The 22,187-nt window shown below is 35.8% G+C and overlaps 1 protein-coding gene across 1 annotated transcript; it reads right to left on the bottom strand.

The window, feature by feature from the left end:
- Positions 1–5,013: 5,013 nt before the first annotated feature.
- Positions 5,014–21,938, bottom strand: LOC117597817 (uncharacterized). The gene is made up of 22 exons (XM_034306590.2): positions 21,801–21,938; positions 21,637–21,672; positions 21,463–21,507; positions 21,089–21,218; positions 20,842–20,951; positions 20,250–20,294; positions 20,038–20,173; positions 19,834–19,946; positions 18,948–18,992; positions 18,569–18,704; positions 18,371–18,475; positions 8,585–8,643; positions 8,411–8,446; positions 8,243–8,287; positions 7,860–7,989; positions 7,211–7,320; positions 6,767–6,811; positions 6,534–6,669; positions 6,331–6,443; positions 5,905–5,949; positions 5,532–5,667; positions 5,014–5,411 (listed from the first exon to the last, which is right to left on the bottom strand). The coding sequence occupies exons 1-22, from the start codon at positions 21,829–21,831 to the stop codon at positions 5,306–5,308; spliced, it is 1,893 nt and encodes a 630-aa protein (XP_034162481.2). The 5' UTR covers positions 21,832–21,938; the 3' UTR covers positions 5,014–5,305.
- Positions 21,939–22,187: the final 249 nt, after the last annotated feature.

Here is a 22,187-nt window from a genome sequence, read left to right as displayed (position 1 = left end):
GCAGTTTATCTGCAGTTCAAACTTTGTCATGTAGAAATCCTCTCATTAAATTCATCACACAGGAAAAATAAAAAATGCAGTGCCTGTATATTCTGTTTGAAATGGTGCAAGTAAATCCGTACCTATCAGCAATTGTGGAAATCCCCAAGGCACAGTTGGTATTAGCAACCTGACTAGGGGGCTGATTAGTACTATAGGTCTTGCGGTCCATACTTCCGTACAGAGAAGACTTCACTATTATCAGTCCAGTGTCTAAAGACTTATAGTGTATAATACATTTATAATTACATTTAGAATATATCATTCAATTACAGATTTATGACTACAGAAAGAATTAGAGTCTTGGAGAAATTTGGACTGTTTTGTTTTCAATAATAATAATAATAATAATAATAATAATAATAATAATAATTAAAGCTGCAAGCAGCATTTTCGGGGGCCAACCAACCAGACTCGGTGAACCACACATTCACAGACACGCTACAATTGTTGCCTAAGCAATCACAGGAAAGCAGAGCCATAACTTTAGGCATTCATGAGTGGGTTTCAAGAGGATTCAAGAGTGATTTGTAGTTTCACTTATGATGTGTATGTTTGACCACAGACAGTGGTGGAATTCTCTGACTGTAGGAGGAATGGTCTAGATGAACAAATGGGCAGCAGGGTGGCATTGCTGCTGCATTGTTTACACAGGTGTCAAGATGATGTGAGCCAAATTTGGTGAAGATTAGACAAAGTTCGGAGGAGGAGTAGCAAAAATGGCAGTTAGATGTAAGTATTTTTAGCATGCTATTGTAACTTTTGACCAGTAGGTGGAAATTTGATCAGCCTCGGGCCATGGTCCTGAAGATGCCTAACAAGTCTTGTGTCAGTGCGCAAAATCATTGCTGAGATACTGCCCCAATTCCTGCTTGGCTGCTTCGCCGTCAGATTCGTTGGCCCATTACAGACAAACTGTTTGGAATATTCAAAATTCTTTTGGTGACTTTTGTGAGGCTTACTCTGAAGATGCTGTTTGCACTTGAATTTCAGATGTTGGTGTGTGTTCACTTCTGCATACTCCAGGGAATTATAGGAAAAATGAACTGTGAATTTATCAGTGTGAATTTATCTCTTCAAATGATATAAGGAAAAAAAATGAAAGTTGTTACAGTTCTTGACCACAAAACTTTTCGGGTACATTCAGGGCATGGTCCTGAAGATATGCATTGCTGAGATACACCCTCACATCCTGTTTTTTGCATTTACCAGCACATTACAGGAGAACAGGTTTGAATATCAAAATTCCTTTGATAACTTTTGTTCAGACAGGTCTCAAGATGATGTGAGTCAAATGTGGTAAAGATTGGACAAAATTTGTAGGAGAAGTAGAAAAAATGGCAGTTAGATGTAAGCATGATTTATCATGTTATTGTTACTTTTGACTAGTAGATGATGTTGGCATGAAATTTGTTGCATAGCCCCAGGTCATGGTCCTGAAGATGCCTAACAAGTTTGGTGTCAGTGCAAAGTCGTTTCTCAGATACAGCCTCACTTCCTGTTTGACGGCTTCGTCATCAAATTTGTTACCCATTACAGGCAACCTCTTTGGCCTATTCAAAAGTCATTTGATAACTTTTGTGAGGCTTACTCTGAAGATGATGTGTGCCAAATTTGGTGATGATTGGACAAAATTTCTAGGAGGAATAATGAAAAAACTGTCTTTGACAAAATCCAAGATGGCGGAATCCAGTGATGCCTGGCTTTTAAATTTTGGACACACAGTTCAAAAGATAGGACCATAAATGTACTTCCAAATTAGGCCCCAATTTGACACAATGGTGGCACTAAAGAGTTGTAAACACTTGGCCCAAACTTTTTACCAGTTGGTTCTATGAGCTGCCATCGAAACCCTTGCCAGAAGAAGAAGAAGAAGAAGAAGAAGAAGAAGAAGAAAACATAGAATAACAATAGGTTGCCTATGCACCTTCAGTGCCTGGCCCCATAGTAATAATAATAATAATAATAATAATAATAATAATAATAATAATAAATTATATATTTTATATATTATATAACTTCTTATTTTCTTCTGAAGAATGTAGGACATTTAAGCTTACCACAAAGCACATGATGTACATATAATTAAAATTTTGAAATATAAATAACAAACACGTATTTTGCAATTGTTGAATCATTTGGAATGTTGTGTACACATATAGTAAAATATGCAATTATGTGAATTTAGCACTTTTCCTCAACAATAATTACTCATGGTCTTACCAACTGCACTACCTCCCTGTTCATAAAATTTACAGACTAGTTTTTACTTTTAAACCCATATAACTGATTTAAAAAATGTACAGATATAATGTACAAATAAAACAGATGTTTTATTTTTAAAATTAATACCATTATTGCAACTATTGGTACCAACTATATGATCATCCAAGACTATTATTTTAATGAAGCCCAATACAGGGAATGAAGCCCAATACAGGAATCAGAACAGAGAATATTTAACATATATCACTCTTAGAGGCACAGTAGAAAACAGCTAATTCTAAGCTCTAAGGAAAGCTTGGTCATGTAAAAATTAAGCATGACTCATTCTGGTAAATTAAATCACAGACTTATTAGGGGAAAATGTAGAATATGGACATTTTAACTATGCTAAAAAATCTCCTAATCAGCTAATTAGAAATGTGGAAATCCCCAATAAGGCAATGCTAACATTATATGTTGGTAGTAGTTGTCTTTTTTTTTAAAGTACTTTAAATCCAAATTAAACTGTAATAATTTTAAATTATTAAAAATGTTGTAGACCTTGTACAATACACCCTGTTAAAAATGTTAAATGGCAACACACAGCATGTTTTACTCTTCACTTTTATTAATAAACATCCTGTTCAGTGAGAAAGAAATGCACAGTACTTGTCATTTTGTTTTCTATTGGCTCACAAGACAGAGTTTCACAGGTCAAAGTTCACCTAAGTGTGTGAAATCAGTGAACTTGGCTTTTCTGCCTTTTGAATTTTAATGGTGTTTGTTCTGATCACTGAGGAAGCAGGTATCACCATAGCAAGGCATCAAAAATTGTAAATGCTATGGCTAAACTGTAGATGTTCTCACCTCTGATTAATGTGATGTGGGTCCATAGTTCACTTAATGATCAAGAATAACAATTAATTCAAGTTGCATAAAATTAGGAACGTAAAGTCCTAAGCTAGATCAGCTAAATAGCCTTCAGAGCTTTTAGGCCATTTAAGAAGTAAACATTTGTGTATAAAATCAATTTGACATCTAGATGAAATGTAACACCATGAAGGTCTCATCACCATCTATTCATTTGTACCTGACCTTGACTTAATCAGAAGACGTACACACACAGTACAGACAGATGGGCACCATCTGCCAACTGAAACACAAACATGTCTGAAAACATCTAGCAAAGCAAAATGTACACACACACTCACCGTCCACCTTGTAAGGAACACCTGTACACCTGATCATTCATGCAGTTATCTAATAATTCAATCATGTGGAAGTAGGACAATGCATAAAATCATGCAGATACAGGTCAAGAGCTTCAGTTAATGTTCACATCAAACATTAGATTGGGGGAAAATTTGGTGATCCTGTGCCCACTTCAACCTCAGCTTTCTGTTCTTGGCTGACAGAAGTGGAACCTGAAATGGTTTTCTGCTGTTGTAGCCCATCCACCTCAAGGTTCAATGTGTTGTGTGTTCTGAGATGCTTTTCTGATCACCACAATTGTACAGAGCGGTTATTTGAGTTACCGTGGCCTTTCTGTCAGCTTGAATGAGTCTGGCCATTGACCTCTCTCATCAACAAGGCGTTCCCATCCACAGAACTGACACTTCCTGGGTGTTTATTCTTTATTGCACCATTCTAAGAAAGCTCTAAAGACTGTTGTGCATGAAAATCACAGGAGATCAGCAGTTACAGAAATATTCAAACCAGCCCGTCTGGCACCAACAGTCATGCCACGGTCATGTCTGGTCAATCACAGAGATCACATTTTTTCCCCATTTTGATGGTTGATGTGTCATATGAAAATATGAAAGACATTGCTAGTAGTTGTGAAAATTTCATGCAATCATGGTAGCAACCTAAAGTACTTAGGAACAATATTATTAAACAACACTTCAATGGAAAAAGCTACAGAGCCATAAAAAAGACTTTGTCAGTACAAGCACAACCCTGTCTGCGCAACTAGGTTGAAAGTTTAGGAGGTCGAAAGTTTATGGAACCACTACTAATCGTCCCTAGAGTACACCACACAAGACTTCAGAAAGCATGTTCAGACTTTTGATAAGGAAAGTAAGGGAGAAGCCAGCAGTCACTCAAAGAGAGTTACAGGATTGACTAGATCTGTAGACTGATAATACATGCGTGGTAAAGATCAGGCAGCATCATCGCTACCTAATCCGCGTCCACTGCCTAATTTACACATTGCATTTGTGCATTGCAAATCGAGCAAGGGATGTGGATTGGGGAAATCACACAACCAAAATTACTTAAGAAGGCCTTGCCCCTGACTTGAATACCACTGAATTTTTATGGAGGACTTTGAAAATACAAGTCCATCAGCGGGACCCTCATAACCCTGGGGAATTGAAAATGATTTGCCAAGAAGCAAGGGTAAAAATTCGCTATTTTTTTTATAATAAATTTGTAATGAGTCCTTCACATGTATTGCCTTTGCACAAATCCCCACAATAACCTAATGTGTGTAATTTGCTGATCTCTTAAATGTGGCTGCTTGTATGACAACCTTGGACTGTTTGGATGGATAGCTAGCTAGCTAGCTAGATAGACTTTATTGATCCCATGAGGGAAATTCTTGGGATCAATAAAGTATATCTATAGTTTACCTGTATTCTGCCTTTAGATTACATTTTGTACCTGTCTGATTGAGCACTGTGTTTGAAATGTTTATTGGACTTTGTTTACTGGATCACAGATTGAATAGCAAAATCTGCATATGAATTTACACAACTCTCATCCCTGTTATGCTTGCATTTAGAGGAAACTTTATTGCATAATCATTAATAAATTAAAGATAAGTATGTCTCAGAAATAAAATCATTACAGCAGTTGACTATATAACATGGAAATATTAAGTACACCACCACCAAAACTCCTGCACTGTATCACGGTTGCAAATTTAAAATCTGGTCTCCATCCTCTTCAGACTGAAAAGAGGCCACTGGGGAGAAAGCTGGGTTGCCTTGAGTTATTCTGTCAACAGCAGTAAAACCAACAGGGACAAGAGAATATTTGTAGTTATGCACTCTCGCAGTTAGACACAGGAGTACACAATTGTCAGGTACTTAAAAGTGCCATAGCAGGGGTCAGAGAAGAATTCATTTGTAGCAGGCACGTTACAGCTGCTCTGTCCTTCACATCTGCAAAACAATAGGTTTTCATTTAAATTGTCCCCATAAACATCAGTAATGTATTTTAATGATAATAGTCATGTATAGTAATAATAAAAAAGATCACACTTCAGTTAATGCTCCCATTACCTAGCTGCAACTTTATTTAGTGCACTAGGAGTGTAGCAATTTGTGTTGCTGATTTCACTGGCAGGTCGTCCTGAAGAACATATGGCGGAATTGGTTCGGCCGTAGTTAGCGCTGATGATATTTATATGGCGAGCACCTAAAATGAGAAGAATTTAGCACAAGGAAAAATAGGCTATAAAACAGCTGAAAAGCAGTGGAAAAAAGACCAGCGTGATATTGTCTTGTTATAACATTCATCACTACTCAGCTTTCCTAGAACTTGCATTTATAGTTGGTGTTAATTGTGTTAAAGTGTATAATTTAATCTTTAATGCAATATGTTATATAATATAAAAGGTAGATCAGAAATAATATAAGAAATAATAACACAAACCACATAACAGCACAGCAGTGTCATGTTCACAGGTCACAATTTCCCCTGTAGGAAACAGATTCATTGATTAATTCTTTTGTTTGGACCGTTATTTTTATATGGACTGTGTGATGAAAGTTCTAAAAATATTGTCAACATAATTTTCTAGTAGTTTCTTTAACACAATTTCAATTCCAATATAAACAGAAATATTTTTAAAGTAAAGTCACACCGTGAATGTTCTTTGCCATAGTAAACACATGGCTACACATGAATCATCCCTTAGTGGGAACCAAGGCTCTTGTTTTCTCAAGTTATTCACTCTAGGCTCTAGCCTACTTTTAGTCATAGTTCAGATGTCTAAAAGTGCTTTAATTCATTCTTGTTTATACAAGATCACTAAAAAGAAGTGAAAAAGAGATCTATATGGGAGAGCAGATTACTCACTAGGAGTTGGAATGCACTTGTAGGACACAGTGAGGTATTTACTAGTCCCAACACAAGGATCGGTAAAGATGGTGTATGAAGCTTCTACAGTGCAACTCTTCCGTCCATTACACCTTCAAATGAAAGTAAAATGTTAACAAGTAAAAGTAAAAATGCATCTACTACGTAAACATTTATTAGAACAAATGAACAAAAAAAGTTACAGTGTGGCCACAGTTGAGCGTGTGTTTGGAGCGTAACAGTTGGTGTTCTGGATCAAACTATTGGGGAGTCCATTTACACAGGTTACTGAATTAGCGCGCCCGTAGTTCGCATTTATGATCTCAATAGAACCGTCTCCTGCAAAGAGACACAGGTAAAACTGCTGTAGCTCGAGGGGAACATGCAAAGTAGTAAACCACTCAACAGCCCAACCATAAGGAAGTAGAGCTCTTACCACAGTCCAGTGTGCTGTAGCCTTGCTCACAGATCACAGTGTCCTCTAGAGGAATGAGACAAAAAAAAATGCATGCAATGTGGTGATAAACTGGTATAGCAATAAACCACAGGAAATGGTTCTGAAATTGTTATGTGGATACAAAAACATTTTTGCCTGGTATATTTGTTTCTTTAAATCTCAGATGACCTTGTTAAATAGTGTTTTGAACAAGGTCATCTGTGATTTAAATAAACAAACATACCAGCAAAAGTAATAGAAAATGTAACTATATTCATAAACTACTATGGCACAACTACTGTACCAATTTAAATATTCTGTGAGGATGTCAGTATTAGATAGTTTCATTGTGTTAGTAGTGAACATCCTTGATCAGCACTTTGAAGCCAATTCCATAAGTGTCTTCACAAATTCCAACACACCCCCACTCTATGCACTACTTACCGGCACTGATGCAGTCGTAAGTGGTGTTGTAGTACTTGTAAGTTCCAAAACATGGGTCAGGATTGCCAAGTAAATCTGTCTTTAACTCACACTCTCTTAGTCCATTGCATCTGTTTAGGGAAAACAGAACAAGTGCTGTCACCAGGGTTATAGTGTTGTGTCTTCAGAACTTGGAACAAATAACAGACTGCAATATTATATCCATATCTAACATAAAATATCTGAAATATTCTAAGACTAATAGTAAATGAATTATTCAACAAACAAAAATATATAATTGTGGATATGGTAAAGTTTTGTGTAAGGAGACATTTTATTTAACATTTATGGAAGGAGTATCCTGTGTCAATCAGTAAATTTTCCACCACACGAAAGTCTTTAGGACCGAATAGTTTGTGCCGGTTTATCAGTTACACGACAAGCTGCATTTTCTGTCTTACTAACTTCAAGAGAAAGAAAAAAGGGAGGCTGGTGAGGAAACAACATTTTATAGCTTCTGTGATGTAAGTGATAACTTGTGTCACGGACATTCTACAACACGTGTACTATGAGCCGTTTCACTATTATTTTTTCAAAGTTCATATGGGCCAAATGAAACAAGACTGCAGGCTAGATTTTTTCCCACAGGCCTTGTGTTTAAACACTGTACCTTTCAGCAATAGTGGAAATCCTTGAGGCACAGTTGGTATTAGCAACCTCAGAAGGGGGCCGAGCAGTATTACAGGTGTTGCCGTCCGTACGTCCATATATAGTTGACGTCACCATTATCAGTCCAGTGTCTGAAGACACAAAAAAACAAACACAAAAAGCATGGTTGTAAAGAGTGGTTATTTGAGCAAATTTAGCCTTCCTGCCAGATCAAACCAGTCTGGCCATTTGTTTCCCCCCATAGAAGTGATGCTCTCTGGATGTCTTTTTTTTCCACAGTATTGCAATATCAAGATTCCTGTAGTAATAATAATATATATGTTTTCATATAGCTATCATAGGCTTATTATATGCTGTCAGAAAATGTGGGACTTTTAAACTTACCACAGGTGAGGCGCTGAATATTACCGTAGCAGGTAATCATATTCTCTGAAAGAATAAATTATTTACACAGAAATTTGAGCAAGTAAACCTGGAGTATTTGCTTAGGCTCTCTTAGAAACCATTATTATGTTAAGCTATTTAAAATGTTTGACTGCATTCAGTTATTACCTCCAGAGACAAGAAGGCCAGGGGCTGCAAGAAGCACTGTAAAGCAAAACACAGACAGATTATTAAAAGACATAAATTCCACTAATTGTTTACTATTTTTCCTGTTAAGATACAGGTATGATTTAGCTGAACCCTGCTGTGGATTTCATATGGAAAAGCAGAGAAGAAACTTACAGGTGAGCAGCGTGTGCCTCAGTAAGAGCATCATGATGCTGTATGCGTCAAAGTTGGAGCTGAAAAATCAAGTGCTGCACCACTGGAACAGATCAATTTATACTGAGTTCCAGGAAATAAATCTTAATAAAATCCAATATACTTCCTCATACAAAAACCACATACCAACACTTTAGGCTTTTCCCTGCGGGTAAGAATCAGGAAGTAAAACAGTATACACACACACACCTTTAATAGGATCACCTGTACACCTGCTCATTTATACAGTTATCCAGTTATTCAATCATGTGGCAGCAGTACAATGCACAAAATCATGCAGATACAGGTCAAGAGCTTCAGTTAATGTTCACATCAAACATTGGAATGGGGAAAATGTGATCTATGTAACTTTAACTTTGGCATGGTTGTTAGTTCCAGACGGGCTGATTTGAGTATTTCAGAAACTGCTGATCTCCTGGGATTTTCACACACAATAGTCTCAAAATTTGAACTGTAATTTGAAAAAACAGAATTGAATTTGAAAAAACAGAATTGTTCAAAAAACAAAAAACATTGAGTGAATGTCAGTTCTGTGGGTGGAAATGCCTTGTTGAAGAGAGGGGTCAGAGAAAAATGGCCAGATCACTTCGAGCTGACAGGAAGGATATAGTAACTCATATAATCACTCTTTACAACCCAGAAGAGCATCTCAGCATGCACAAAACATTAAACTTTGAGGTGGATGGGCTACAACAGCAGAAGACAGCATTGGGTTCCACTTTTTCCAGTCTTCAACTGTCCAGTTTCAGTGAGCCTGTGCCCATGATAACCTCAGATTCTTGTTCTTGGCTGACAGAATTGGAACCTAATGTGGTCCTCTGCTGTTGTAGCCCATCCACCTCAATGTTTGATGTTTTGTGCATTCTGAGATATTTTTCTGCTCACCATGGTTGTAAAGCATGCTTATTTGAGTTACTATAGACTTCCTGTCAGTAACTAGTCTGGTCGTTCTCCTCTGATGTATCTCATCAACAATGTGTTTCAGCCTGTACCCTCCACACACAGGGTGTTTTTTGTTTTTCAGACCATTCTGTGTAACCTCTAGAGACTGTTGTGTGTGAAAATCCCAGGAAATTGGCAGTAAAACCAGCTAAAACCATCCCATCTGGCACCAACAACCATGCCACAGTTAAAGTTACAGAGATCACATTTTTCCCCATTCTAATGTTTGAAATGAACATTAACTGAAGCTGTTGACCTGTATGATTTTATGCATTGATAACTGCAATACTGAGCAGGTGTACAGGTGTTCCTATTAAAGTAGATGGTGAGTGTATGAGAAAAGACTTCCGCCTAGCCGCACTACACCATAACCAAGACTTGTGAAGAATACAAGAGATTGCTGTCACATACAGAGAGTGACCACTACTACAGATATTCCTGCAGCTTCTTTAATGTTGCCTTAGGCCCCTTGGCAGCCTCCCTGATAAGTTTTCATCTTGTCCTTTTGTAAATTTTCGAGGGACATCCTGTTCCTGGTAATGTTGTTGTGGTGCCCCGTTTTCTCCACTTGTTGATGATATGGCCCCCAAAGTTTCAGAAACAGCCCTGTTTGACCGGCATAAAATAACAACTTGGAGACAGTTCTAGTAGAAATGGTGAAATAAATCTCATGCATGTGTGACTGAGGCAGAGTGAGGCTTCACCTGCTGTTTGTTGTGAATCTCAAATGAATCTCAGAATAAAAGAAATCTTCTTTGAATTCTAGCTTAATGAATGTTAAGTGCAGAAACAGCAGGCACGGTACTGTCAATGCAATATGTTTCATTGTTTCAGTATGTTAAATGCAATTTAATTCAATTAGATTTTAAACTTATATAGTGATTTTAACAATAGACACTGTCATAAAGCAGCTTTATAGAAATCAGTATGTAGATTTTTATTTAGATATGAGCGAGACAGAAGCAAAGAAAACATAAGCAAAGAAAAAAATTCCCTGAGACTACATGAGGAAGAAACCTATGTCCTACATGACATTTCTTAAAATACTTCCTTCTTTTTAATAGCCAAAGTATGTCATTGTACAACAACCAGCTACCTGACTCTGCTGTTCCTGTTTTACAAGTGCTTATTGAAAATCTTATCAGTTTCAGCTTTGTCTGTGCCTTTTTGATAAGAAGATATAGTCAGTCACACCTGAATGATAGCCAAATAATTTTATTTTTTAACAGAAATTGTGTGTATATTACAATTATTGCAATGGTGGTGTAGTTACTGTCATAATTATATCACAGATAGGTTGAAGTCCTGAATTAGAAGGTTTTGATAAATTAGCAGCATGGATATGACTTCATGGATATGAATATTTATGACTATAACATAGTCATAAATATAGGTCATAAATATGTCATAATATAAGTTTATATTAATACACTCATTCACTCATTCACTCATTCAGAACAAGCTTATTCACAAGGTCTTGTATTGCGGACTCTTCAAATAATCTGAGCCTAATATAAACAGTTTAAAAGACATGTTCTTATATAACAAAGTAAAGTCTGTAATTATTCAAGGTGTATTCGCTCCCACGGACCTGAAGCCCATTTCCATGTATGCACGGGTGCAGTGGCAGGCATACTACGATGCTGTTGGCAAATAGTACACTCACTCACCTCCTGCTCAATACTAGCATCTAAGATGGGCCACCAGCAAAGACTTCTGGCCAAGCATTTCATCTTAACCATTCCCCAGTGGTGCTCATGCAACTCTGATAGTAGCCTGTCTCTGAATTTCTCAGGAACTACCACACATAATCCCCACAATAGACAATCATCTTCTACAGTCAGCTCAAATTTTCTCTGAAAATAAGGCTTCAGCTCCTCACTCTGCACTTGTTTAGGCCACCCTGTCAATACCATCTGCTTTACTAACTTCAGGACAGGATCCTTGTCTGTTTCTTTTGCTATCTCACAAGCTGTTAAAGGTAAGTCATCCACATAAAAGACTCTGAACACAGGGTTTTACATTACATCCACACTAGACTTCACAGGTAGTCTAGATAAAGCATCAGCATTGCTATGTTGTTCTGACCTTTTGTATTGAATTTCATAGGTGTAAGCTGCTAGTATTAGGGCCTATCTTTGCATCCTGACAGCAGTCAGTGTTGGCACTCAGCATACAGTTTTTGTTTTGGTTCCTATTATTTTTAACAATGGCTTGTGGTCCGTCACTAACAGAAACTTCCTGCCATACAGGTATTCATGAAATTTCATAACTCCGAATACAAGACTCGATTTGCGAGTAGTTTTGTTCTGTTTTAGTCAACATTCTAGAAGCAAAAGCAATCGGTCTTTCACTTCCATCATTCAATTTGTGACTTATTACAGCACCTACCCCATAAGGTGAAGCATCACATGCTAAAATGATAGGCAAGTCGGGGTCGTAATGGACTAATATCTGTTCAGACTGTAAAGAGTTCTTGGCCTTATCAAATGCAGTCTGGCAGGCCTCAGACCACTCCCATTTCACATCTTTCTGCAGCAAGGTAGTCATAGGCTGGATTACGGTAGACAAATTAGGAATGAATTTTCCATAGTAGTTTAACAGAGCTAAAAATGAGTTACGTTACATTTGTGGGAACCGCAGCCTTCTTTATAGCATCAGTCTTTTCTTTCATGGGATGAATACCAGCAGCATCTATGACATGTCCTAGATACGAAACGCTGTTCTGCATGAACTCACATTTGTCCTTCTTTACCCTAAGGTTATACCTTTCTAGTCTCCTCAGAACCTCTTCCACGTTAGCTAGATGACTCTCTGTATCCTTACCAGTTATCAGGATGTCGCCCAAGTAACAAATGATTCCATCCATACCCTGACGGACTTGATCCATTATCTTTTGGAAAATTGCAGGTGCACCGGCAACACCATATGGTAAGCAATTATAACAATATATCCCTTTATGCGTAATAACTGTTAAATAGCACCTAGGGCCTAAAAACTCTTTATGGAACTAGCCTGCTGTACCACTGCACATAAAAGCACAAAAGTCACTCAGTGTGGCTTCTTAAAGTCGCAGCTGTTAGTGAGCCAAAACTTTGCGAATAATTTTAACATGACTGCAGTGTAACCTCCCAACTACAAGAACAAAACAGTGCTGAATAGGTTTATATTAATGCACTCATTCAGGACATTCTGCATCAGGTCATTTTCAGGGATTAATATGATGAACACTTTACATAATTGAAGCCTAATTAAAAAATGGATTTAAAAAATGTGTTGTTATACAACAAAGAAAAGTGTGTGTTCATTTATATGGTGAGGTTTTCTGTAAGAAAACATTCATTTAACATTTATTAAAGGGATGTTGAGGATTTGTAACAGTAAGCAAGTTTCCCGACAAGGGAGTGAGTTCCAGTTATCAGTTTTGCTGTAGCAGCTATATACAGTCATTCCCTCGCCAGTCTCTCCTTTCTTAATGAGACAAAAAGTGATACTTGTCATGTTACAGTGAAATCAGGAACAGTGAACCTCTCATGGTTGAGTCTCCTTGAGTCTCGTGGACGTTCTGTAGTATTAAATGTAACTACAAGCATTTAAAAAGTGCAATGTGTTGTTTATTAATAACATGAAACATTTTATTCACTGGTAAATCATGGTGGTGTAAGAGGAATGCTATCTCAATATAAAAACTCCAAAACTGCTCATAACACACAATTGTGCATTTGTTTATCCTATTTCTTTCTTTATTTATAAATTTTTGTATAGCACTTTTAACAATAGACACTGCCACAAAGCACCTTTATAGAAATTAGTATGTAGATGTGTGTTATATAGATGTAGCGAGAGAGAGGCTACAGTGATGAGGAAAAAAATCTGTGAGACTACATGAGGAAGAAACATTGAGAGTACTCATGACTTTTATCAAAACACTCTTCTTGGAACATTAGATAAATTGGGACAGTTAAACTTAGCAGCATTTATTTTCTAGCCTGATAGGTGGAAGTCAAAACATATGGTCCTAGGAGTCAGCAAACCAAAAGCTGACTTCAAAAATATTGGAGTAGGAAAAATGAAGATTATAAACTTTATTCCATATATTTATGATGCATATACAGTAGATATACTATTGTAACAAAGTAAGAATAATGTTAGCTCAGATCATTTGTAGATTATATAATTTAATTTAATTAAATTTAATTTAATGCTACTGCAAGACATAAATTATATTTCTGTATTGGTATAATTACTTACCATATATTTACAGTATACATGCTACCGTGGATTTTACTTCATCTGTTTATACTGAATTTTAAAAAGGATTGGTTATGAATTTGGAAAATCCTGAAGATTTTCTAGACCCTGTAATTGTATTAAAAATGAAATATAGAATGATATTATACAGCATCTTAATATGTATTCAGTTTTATTAGTCTACTGTTTTCGTATAATATTAGAATACGTTCATGATGAATATGGAAATATTTTGTTTTTAAATCCTGTTATTGAAATGTGAATTATTAATGGCATGAATAATTATGCTACTAATAAGTAAAATTTTAAACATGTTAATGTGGAAGAAGGTAAAGGCCTAAACCAATGAAAACGTGTTCCGAATTAGCAAACATGCCATTCTTAACAAAATACTAAGCCATGTGTCTTTCAAATTTGATATGAACATTTTTCCTTAACATATAGATAGTCAACAGCTTGGGGTTTACCAAGTGTATTGCTTATTAAAGGTAAGAAAGCTTAGACAAGGAGTAAATTTAAAAAGTGTCTCAATATCTGAATTCCTTGTACACTACTTCCTTGTACAAAACCCACCTCCTTGACTCTGCTTTTGCGAGTGTTTATTGTTTATCACTGTTGTTTATTGTTGTTTTGGCTGATATGCCTCACTAATTAAAAGAAATACACTAAAATGCGCTGGCCACTAAATTTTGATTAGGAGTCACTAAGTACATGTCACGTCAGGTGTCTGAGACGTAAATAGTGATTTGTTCAGTACAGCACAACCAGAGGTAGTAAAATTACCCAAATTCTTCCCTCAAGTAAAAGTGAAATTATTCGTCTAAATAACAACTCTGGTAGTACAGCTGAAGTACAGCTTCACATTCTTCACTCAGAAAAGACACAATCTTAAATTTACTTAGAGTATATTGACACCCCAGTCCAGAAAGGAGGGATCTTAGCGGTACATGCGTGCCTGGAGCATACTGGCCTGATCACCCAGCTGATCCTGAAGTCTGAGAGAACACAGGAGACCTGGTTGTGTTGTGCTCGGACCTCACAATGCCTGTAAACTGGTTGAGATGGCACTACACCGGCACTATATCCCAGGGTAGGGAAAGAACTTCATCCTGGATTACTACATCAGGTTCAATCTGAAAGTCTCTGTACAGAGTCTTGCATAAGTATTCACCCCCTTGAATTATTCCACATTTTGTAGTGTTACAACCTGGAACTGTGAGTAGCTGAGTTAATGATCCTGAATTTATTGCTCTATTTTGCTCTCTAGTGGAATAACAGAGACTACGCTTTTTTTCCCCAACTTTTTGTTACTGCCCACAAAATAATTTTTAAAATAGAACACAGATTCTAAATTAATTTGGCTGACTCAGCATACCTGGAGTTTATTTATTTGGTCATTTATCTATTTGTTTATTTATTTATTAATTTCAAATCAGGACTTGAGACTGTGTTCTTTTTTTTTTTTCAAGCCCTCTTCCTAGAACGGCCCCTGAAGGACAGATAACTATAAAAAAGTGGGAATGATAGTGAGAAAGACAGGTGAAGTGAGAAAGATAGGTGTGGCAGGAAGCTAAATAGGAGTTTCAAACACTGTGAGTAGACTTGAGTATGTAATGTGTTTTGTGATATGTGATATGTGTTGTTTTTAGAGTAATAGTAAGCTTTAGATACAGTCTGATCAGTGTCCTGAACCATGTTGGATGTGGAACAATAAAACATGCACTCATATTTACACTTTGTTTTTGTATTTACACTATGCATAATCTTAGTCACCCTAATTTTGAATATAACTTTTGCGTTAGATGTTTGCTTTATGTCTTCTGCAAATTTTAGGCTTCCAAACATTCATTTTCCTTAAAAATTCAATGTTACAGTGAAATGTTGGAATGTCATTAAAGAAAGTAGCATTTTAAATAACAGACCACTTTTTAGCTAAAAAAAAAAAAAAAAAAGAAAGAAAGAAAAAAAAAGAAGAAACAGAACCAAGTGTGACAGTCCAGGAGAACTGTAGCAGGTTCTCCATGATGCTTGGAGAAGTGATGCAGTTTTAAACGCAGAGTGTGAGATTTTTTTTTTTCACCGTAAATGACAATAGATATGACATTCTGCCTGGAGAGGGCACTCTTTAGTCATTTTCTTTTGAAATCTCTGCGGTGTATGGAATTGTATTGAATTTGGCTACAGGTTTTACTGTTAGTCCGAATTAGAATAAAAATGCATTGTTTGAACCATTTTCACATTTAGAATGATGATATTATTTTGTATAAAATACCTAATCTTATAATTAGGTTCAGACCACCAAGGTTCAGACCACTATTTAAAGAGGCTAAAACATCCACCAAAATGTCACCACAATATGAAGGAATATTTCTTCCTAAAGTAAGACAATTAAATTTGTCTGCAGTCTGGATCAGTGTCTTCTTCCACCTATGAAGTGTAACAATATGATGCAAAAAAAAAAAAAAAATCTAAATTTCCAACATGCAATATTCAGTTTAAGGAACTAAAACATCTTGGGCCTTCTACCTGTCATAACTAAAATAGGACAATTTAGGCCCAAAGTCTAAAATTATATTTTATAAAATGATCACACCACTGTCTAAGGGGCTAAAATATTTTCGGCCTGTAATTGTTATGCCACAAGACCACCCTGCTCTTAATTATTCTCTCTTTAGTTAATTATTTATTTTTATTGTATTGCCTATTCATAAATGCCCACAAGAACATAATGTGTGTAATTCACTGATTTCTTAACATTTATAATCTTTTATTACAAACTTGGACTGTTTACCTGTAGATTACCTTTTGCACCTATCTGCTTGAGCACTGTGTTTGAAATGTTTATTGGACTTCATTTCACTGCCTTGGATTACTGAATTTGAATAAATGCCACACATAAACACACACAACTCTCATCCCTGTTATGTTTGCATTTAGATGATACTTTATTGCACAATCATTTGTAAAGTGGATTAGTTTAGTAGGAAGTGATTACATGTAAAAGCAAATAAGTACCTTTCAGAACTAAAATCATTACAGCAGTTGGTTATATAACATGCAAATGTTAAGCACACCAACACCATGCACTGTATCATGTACGTGTTTGCATATTTAAAACTTGGTCTGATTCCTTTTCAGACTTTAGAGAGGCCACTGGGAAGAAAGCTGGAGTTCCTCGAGTTATTCTGTCAAAGCAGTAAAAAAGAACAGGGAAAAAGAATAGTTGTAGTACTGCATAAAAAATACCTTTCATACTGTACTGTACTGTAATAACCTGTTTGGGTTAATTGTACATGAGATGTAAAGTAATTCAGATTAAAAGATAACTAATATGTAATTAAAAGATAATTAAGATAATTTTTAGATAAGAATATTTTTATATAAATATATTTTGGGAATGCTGTATATTTTACACTGAATCACCCTTTATCATTAAGTAAAATATTTTATGCACTTTTTTATGATTGTATCTCTCTCTTTATTTTATCTATATATCTATCTTGCCCTTTAAATTCTTCATTGTGACTTGGACTTGCACTTTTCTCTTCAATATGTAAAGAATAAAAAATGACATAGTGTGCTGTAATCAAAGACAGGCTGGTATGACAGTGAAGTTGATTATTTTCCAATAACAGCACATTTAGAGTTTTATTCCTCTTGTACCACAGCAATTTGCCAATTACAATTTTTTAAATATTCATTAACTGTAAGAGGCCATGCTACACACGCGGCAGCAAGCAGAGGGCAGCAGCGGCCATGTCGGAGAACTCAGCTGCCCAGAATTCTCCAGGCTTATTAACCTGGATTGTCTGCACCTGCCAGGCAAGATACTCAAGGCCAGCCTGTACGGTATGGCAGGTTTGCCTGAAGTAAGGGTAAAAGGAAAAAGAAAAGGAAACTAAGAATAAAAAAGAATTTAAAAAAAGAAACTGAAAAGAAATGCAGAAAGAAAGTGGAGGAAAGAAGGGAAACAAAGAGGAAATAAGAGAGATTTAACGCATGGCCAGGAAAAGAGAAAGAAAATTAGACAAAGATATGAGACGCAACTGAAATGTTCTCAAGAGAGAACTAACAGATGAAAGGTATCTCTGAAAAAAAAAATTTATATATGTATATACACTCACTTTCCACCTTATTAGGAACATCTGTACACCTCACACATCATGTAGCAGCAGCACAATGTATAAAATCATGCAGGTACAGGTCAAGCAATTCAGATAATGTTCATATCAAACATCGAAATGAAGAAAAAGTGTGATTTCTGTGACTTTAACCATGGCATGGTTGTTGGTGCCAGATGGGCTGGTTTGAGTATTTCAGAAATTACTGATCTCCTGGGATTTCAGTCTCTAGAGTGTACACAGAATTTTACAGAGTTTGCACAAAATACACACAAACCCTTTCCTAAATTTAATCTTAACTATATATAAACCCTGCTTGCCCATTCATTTATAAGCAAGCAGGGGTTTTCACTCTGCAACTGAGTAATCAGTATTAGCTGAGTCTCATTCATTAGATATGAGAGAGAGAGAGAGAGAGAGAGAAACTCACAGTTAGACACAGGAGTACACTACTTTGAGGTACTTATAGGTGCCATAGCAGGGGTCAGAGAAAACAGCATTTGTAGCAGGCACCTCACAGTGGCTCTTTCCTTCACATCTGCAACAGAACAGGATTTTTTAAATTGTCTCCATACATATCAGTAGTGTATGATAATGATAATGGTCACACTTAAATGAATACTTCTGTTACCTAGCTACAACTATATTTAGTGTCCTGGGCAAGTAGCAATTTGTGTGTTTGATTGAACTGGCAGGTTGTCCTGAAGAACATGTGGTGGAATCAGTTCGGCCGTAGTTAGCGCTGATGATCTTTATACGGCGAGCACCTAAAATTAGAAGAATTTAGCACAAGGGAAAAATAGGATATTAAAAAGCAGCTGCAAGGAAAAGTGGAAAAAGGATCAAATTTGTGGTGAAAGAATGCTAGATCACTATTCAGCTTTCCAATAATATGCATTTATATTTAGTGCTAATGGGATATACTCCTAAAATGTCTTTGTCTTTGTTGGTTTAATCCAATCTTTATCATATAACCTATAAATATATAAATATTTAAAAAGAGCACAAACCACATGTCAGCACAGCAGTAGTGCCTTCACAGGACACAATTTCCTCTGCAAGAAACAGATTCATTGCTTTTTAACATTTTTTTATTTATTTTATTCATTGATATATTTTATTTGAACTATATGAAGCAATGTCTATAAATATTATAAAAAATGTATTCAAATAATTTTCTTAATGCGATCAAAAAGAAAAAAAAACCTTACCAACCTTACCACTATACAACAACACAAACTTTACATGTAAGTATTACATATTTTTATTTAGATATATTAGTAACATTTACAGTACAGACTGCAAGGTAAAAAAAAAAGTAAACTTTACTGTATTTTTCAATGTCTATTTTTATTACTCTGATGTAATAAATAATAAATAAATTAACCCTGACTTATCTGGGGTAATTTTAATAATTGTGATGCCAGATTTTTGAAACACTGTACTCAAATATTACAATTTTATGCCTGATCAATATAGATTTGCAGCAACAATAGGCTGATTATGATAATAGTATTTAAAGTTCAGTCATAAAACTGGTTCTCTAAACGTCCATCTCTGCTTCATCTTCTATTTATTGTTTGATATCTGAAATTACATTTTACAACAATAGAACGTTATTACATGTAGGGCTAGCACAATATTACATCAGAATGTAAAAGTTGTAGATAGCTAATGTTAATAAAGTCTTTTCATTTATATGCAGCAAACTGTTTTACTTGACTAGCTAAAATAAATTCTCAATATTATTTCATGACTGCCAATACTTCAGCCTTCGTTTGGTCATAGCTTAAAAGGCTAAAAGTGTTTTAGCTTCTACTTCTTTCCCCAAGATTTAAAAAAAAAAAAAAAAACAGCTAAAAAGGAACATCTTGTCATGGAGAGCAGATTACTCACTAGGAGGTGGAGTGCACATGTAGGACACAGTGAGGTATTTAACAGTCCCAGTGCAAGGATCTGTAAAGATGGTGTATGAAGCTTCTACAGTGCATCTCTTCCGTCCATTACACCTTTAAATGAAAGTAGGTTGTTAACATGGCTTCCCTGACCAATGAACACCAATTAAGTGCATCATCTTTCAAGTAAAAGAAAACAGTTTACAGTGAGGCTACAATTGAGAGTGTTCTCTTTTCATAACAGTTGGTGTTCTGGGTCAAACCACTGGGGAGTCCATTTGAACAGGTTTTAGAATCAGCACGTCCGTAGTTCGCATTTATGATCTGAATAGAATCATCTCCTGCATAGAGACATAGATAAACCTGCTGTAATATAATAAAACACTCAGTAGCCCAACCATAAAGAAGAGTTCTTACCACAGTCCAGTGTGCTGTAGCCATGCTCACAGATCACAACAAGCCCTAGAGAAAGAAGACAAAAATACATGCAATCTTTTGATATATAAGCAATAACATACTCCAGACCATGCTGTTAGACAATCAGATTTTAGCATTCAACCATGCTATGGTATAAACCGGTATAGTAATAGGCCACAGGAAATGGTTCTGAAATTGTTATATGGATACAAAAACAACAACAAAATTCTATATGCTGTATGTTACTTTTTTTTTTAACACAGCCATCAGTGTTTTGAAGAAACAAATACAGGACAAATGACTTATAACATGTAATGGTTTTGATAAACTACTAATCTACCAAATGTAACAAATGTTACTGAATACTTTTAGATGTCATGTCCTCAGTTGAGACAGAAGGAGAAGAAGAAACAAATTCACCAGTAAATTCAATGCCATGAGCATTCCTTAGCTTGAATGACATGACACTGTTCTTGCACATGAACATAGAAAAACATGTCTTATAGCACATCACATCACCCCTCTAATGCTTGGTTACTGCGAGGATGTCAGTATTGAATCAATATGTGTGTTAGTAGTGAACATTACTTACGGCCATTGATGCAGTCGTAAGTGGTGTTGTGGTACTTGTATGTTCCATAACATGGGTCAGGGTTGCCAAGTAAATCTGTCTTTAACTCACACTCTCTTAGTCCATTGCATCTGAATTTAGAATAAATCGCAGATATCTGCAGTTCAAACCCTTTCATGCAGAAATCCTCTCATCCACTCTCACTTTCTCTCTCATATATATATATATAAAATCTAATATGTATATTATAAGCCAAGAAAAACTGTACCTATCTGCGATTGTGGAAATCTTCAAGGCACAGTTGGTATTAGCAACCTGAGAAGTGGGGCGATCAATATTACAGATGTGGCGGTCTGTACGGCCATAGACAGAAGACTTCACCAGTATCAGTCCAGTGTCTGAAGACATATAAATAAATTAATTGTCTTATAATTAGCAACAGTTTATATTTACATATTCATAATTAATCATTAGTAAATTTAGAAAATTATAAAGTACAGTTTTCTAACTATTGACAGTCTTTTCATAGAAATTCAAATTTATCACAGTATTGCAATGTTTAGTTCCTATAATAAAAAGTTTTCATACATCAATCAGAGGATTATTGTACGCTGTTGGACAATACAGGACAGTGAAGCTTACCACAAGTCAGGTGCTGGAGATTACCATCGCAGGTAATCACACTCTCTGAAAGAACAGATTATTCACATAGATATTTGAGCAAGTAAACCTGAATTATTTGTTCAGTTTCTCTGTGAAGCTGTTATCACGTTAGGTTGTTTAAAATATTGGTGTTTGACTGCATTAAAATATTACCTCCAGAAACAAGCAAGCCAGGTGCTGCAATAAGTACTATAAAGCAAAATACAAATACCTTACTATTAGAAGAACATTAATTCCTCTAACTCTTTCTCCTGTTACAAGAGGTATCATTTAGCAGGTATTATTTCCTATGGAAGTAAAATATGGAAGAAACTTACAGGTGAGTAGAGTGAACTTCAGGAAGAGCATTGTGATGCTGTATATGTTGATGTTGATGTTGAAACTGAAATTTCAAGTGCTACACCACTGGAACTGACCTATTTATAAGGAGCACCAGGAAATAACTCATGACCTAAACCAGTACACTAGAAACCTTTGGGAAAGAGTCAATATTTGGATGGTTGTTCATTTGCAGTGCAATCCTTATAAATCATAAGCACCTGGTAATGTATAAGTTTACTAGTTATTGTTTGATCACTCATAAATGGTTACAGGAGCCTTTTTAAGAGGCTGTGCGGTTTATGTTGGCATAAAAATGTGTTGTGTGTTTGGTGCTGCCTTGTGTTCCATCTGCATGTAAGTTTTTATGTAAGTTGTTCATGTCT

Source organism: Pangasianodon hypophthalmus, chromosome 8 (assembly GCF_027358585.1).
Source record: "Pangasianodon hypophthalmus isolate fPanHyp1 chromosome 8, fPanHyp1.pri, whole genome shotgun sequence".
In the NCBI taxonomy this organism is placed as follows: Eukaryota; Metazoa; Chordata; class Actinopteri; order Siluriformes; family Pangasiidae; genus Pangasianodon; species Pangasianodon hypophthalmus.
The sequence above is the reverse complement of the archived record's forward strand: the minus strand, read 5'-3'. Positions and strand labels throughout refer to the sequence as shown.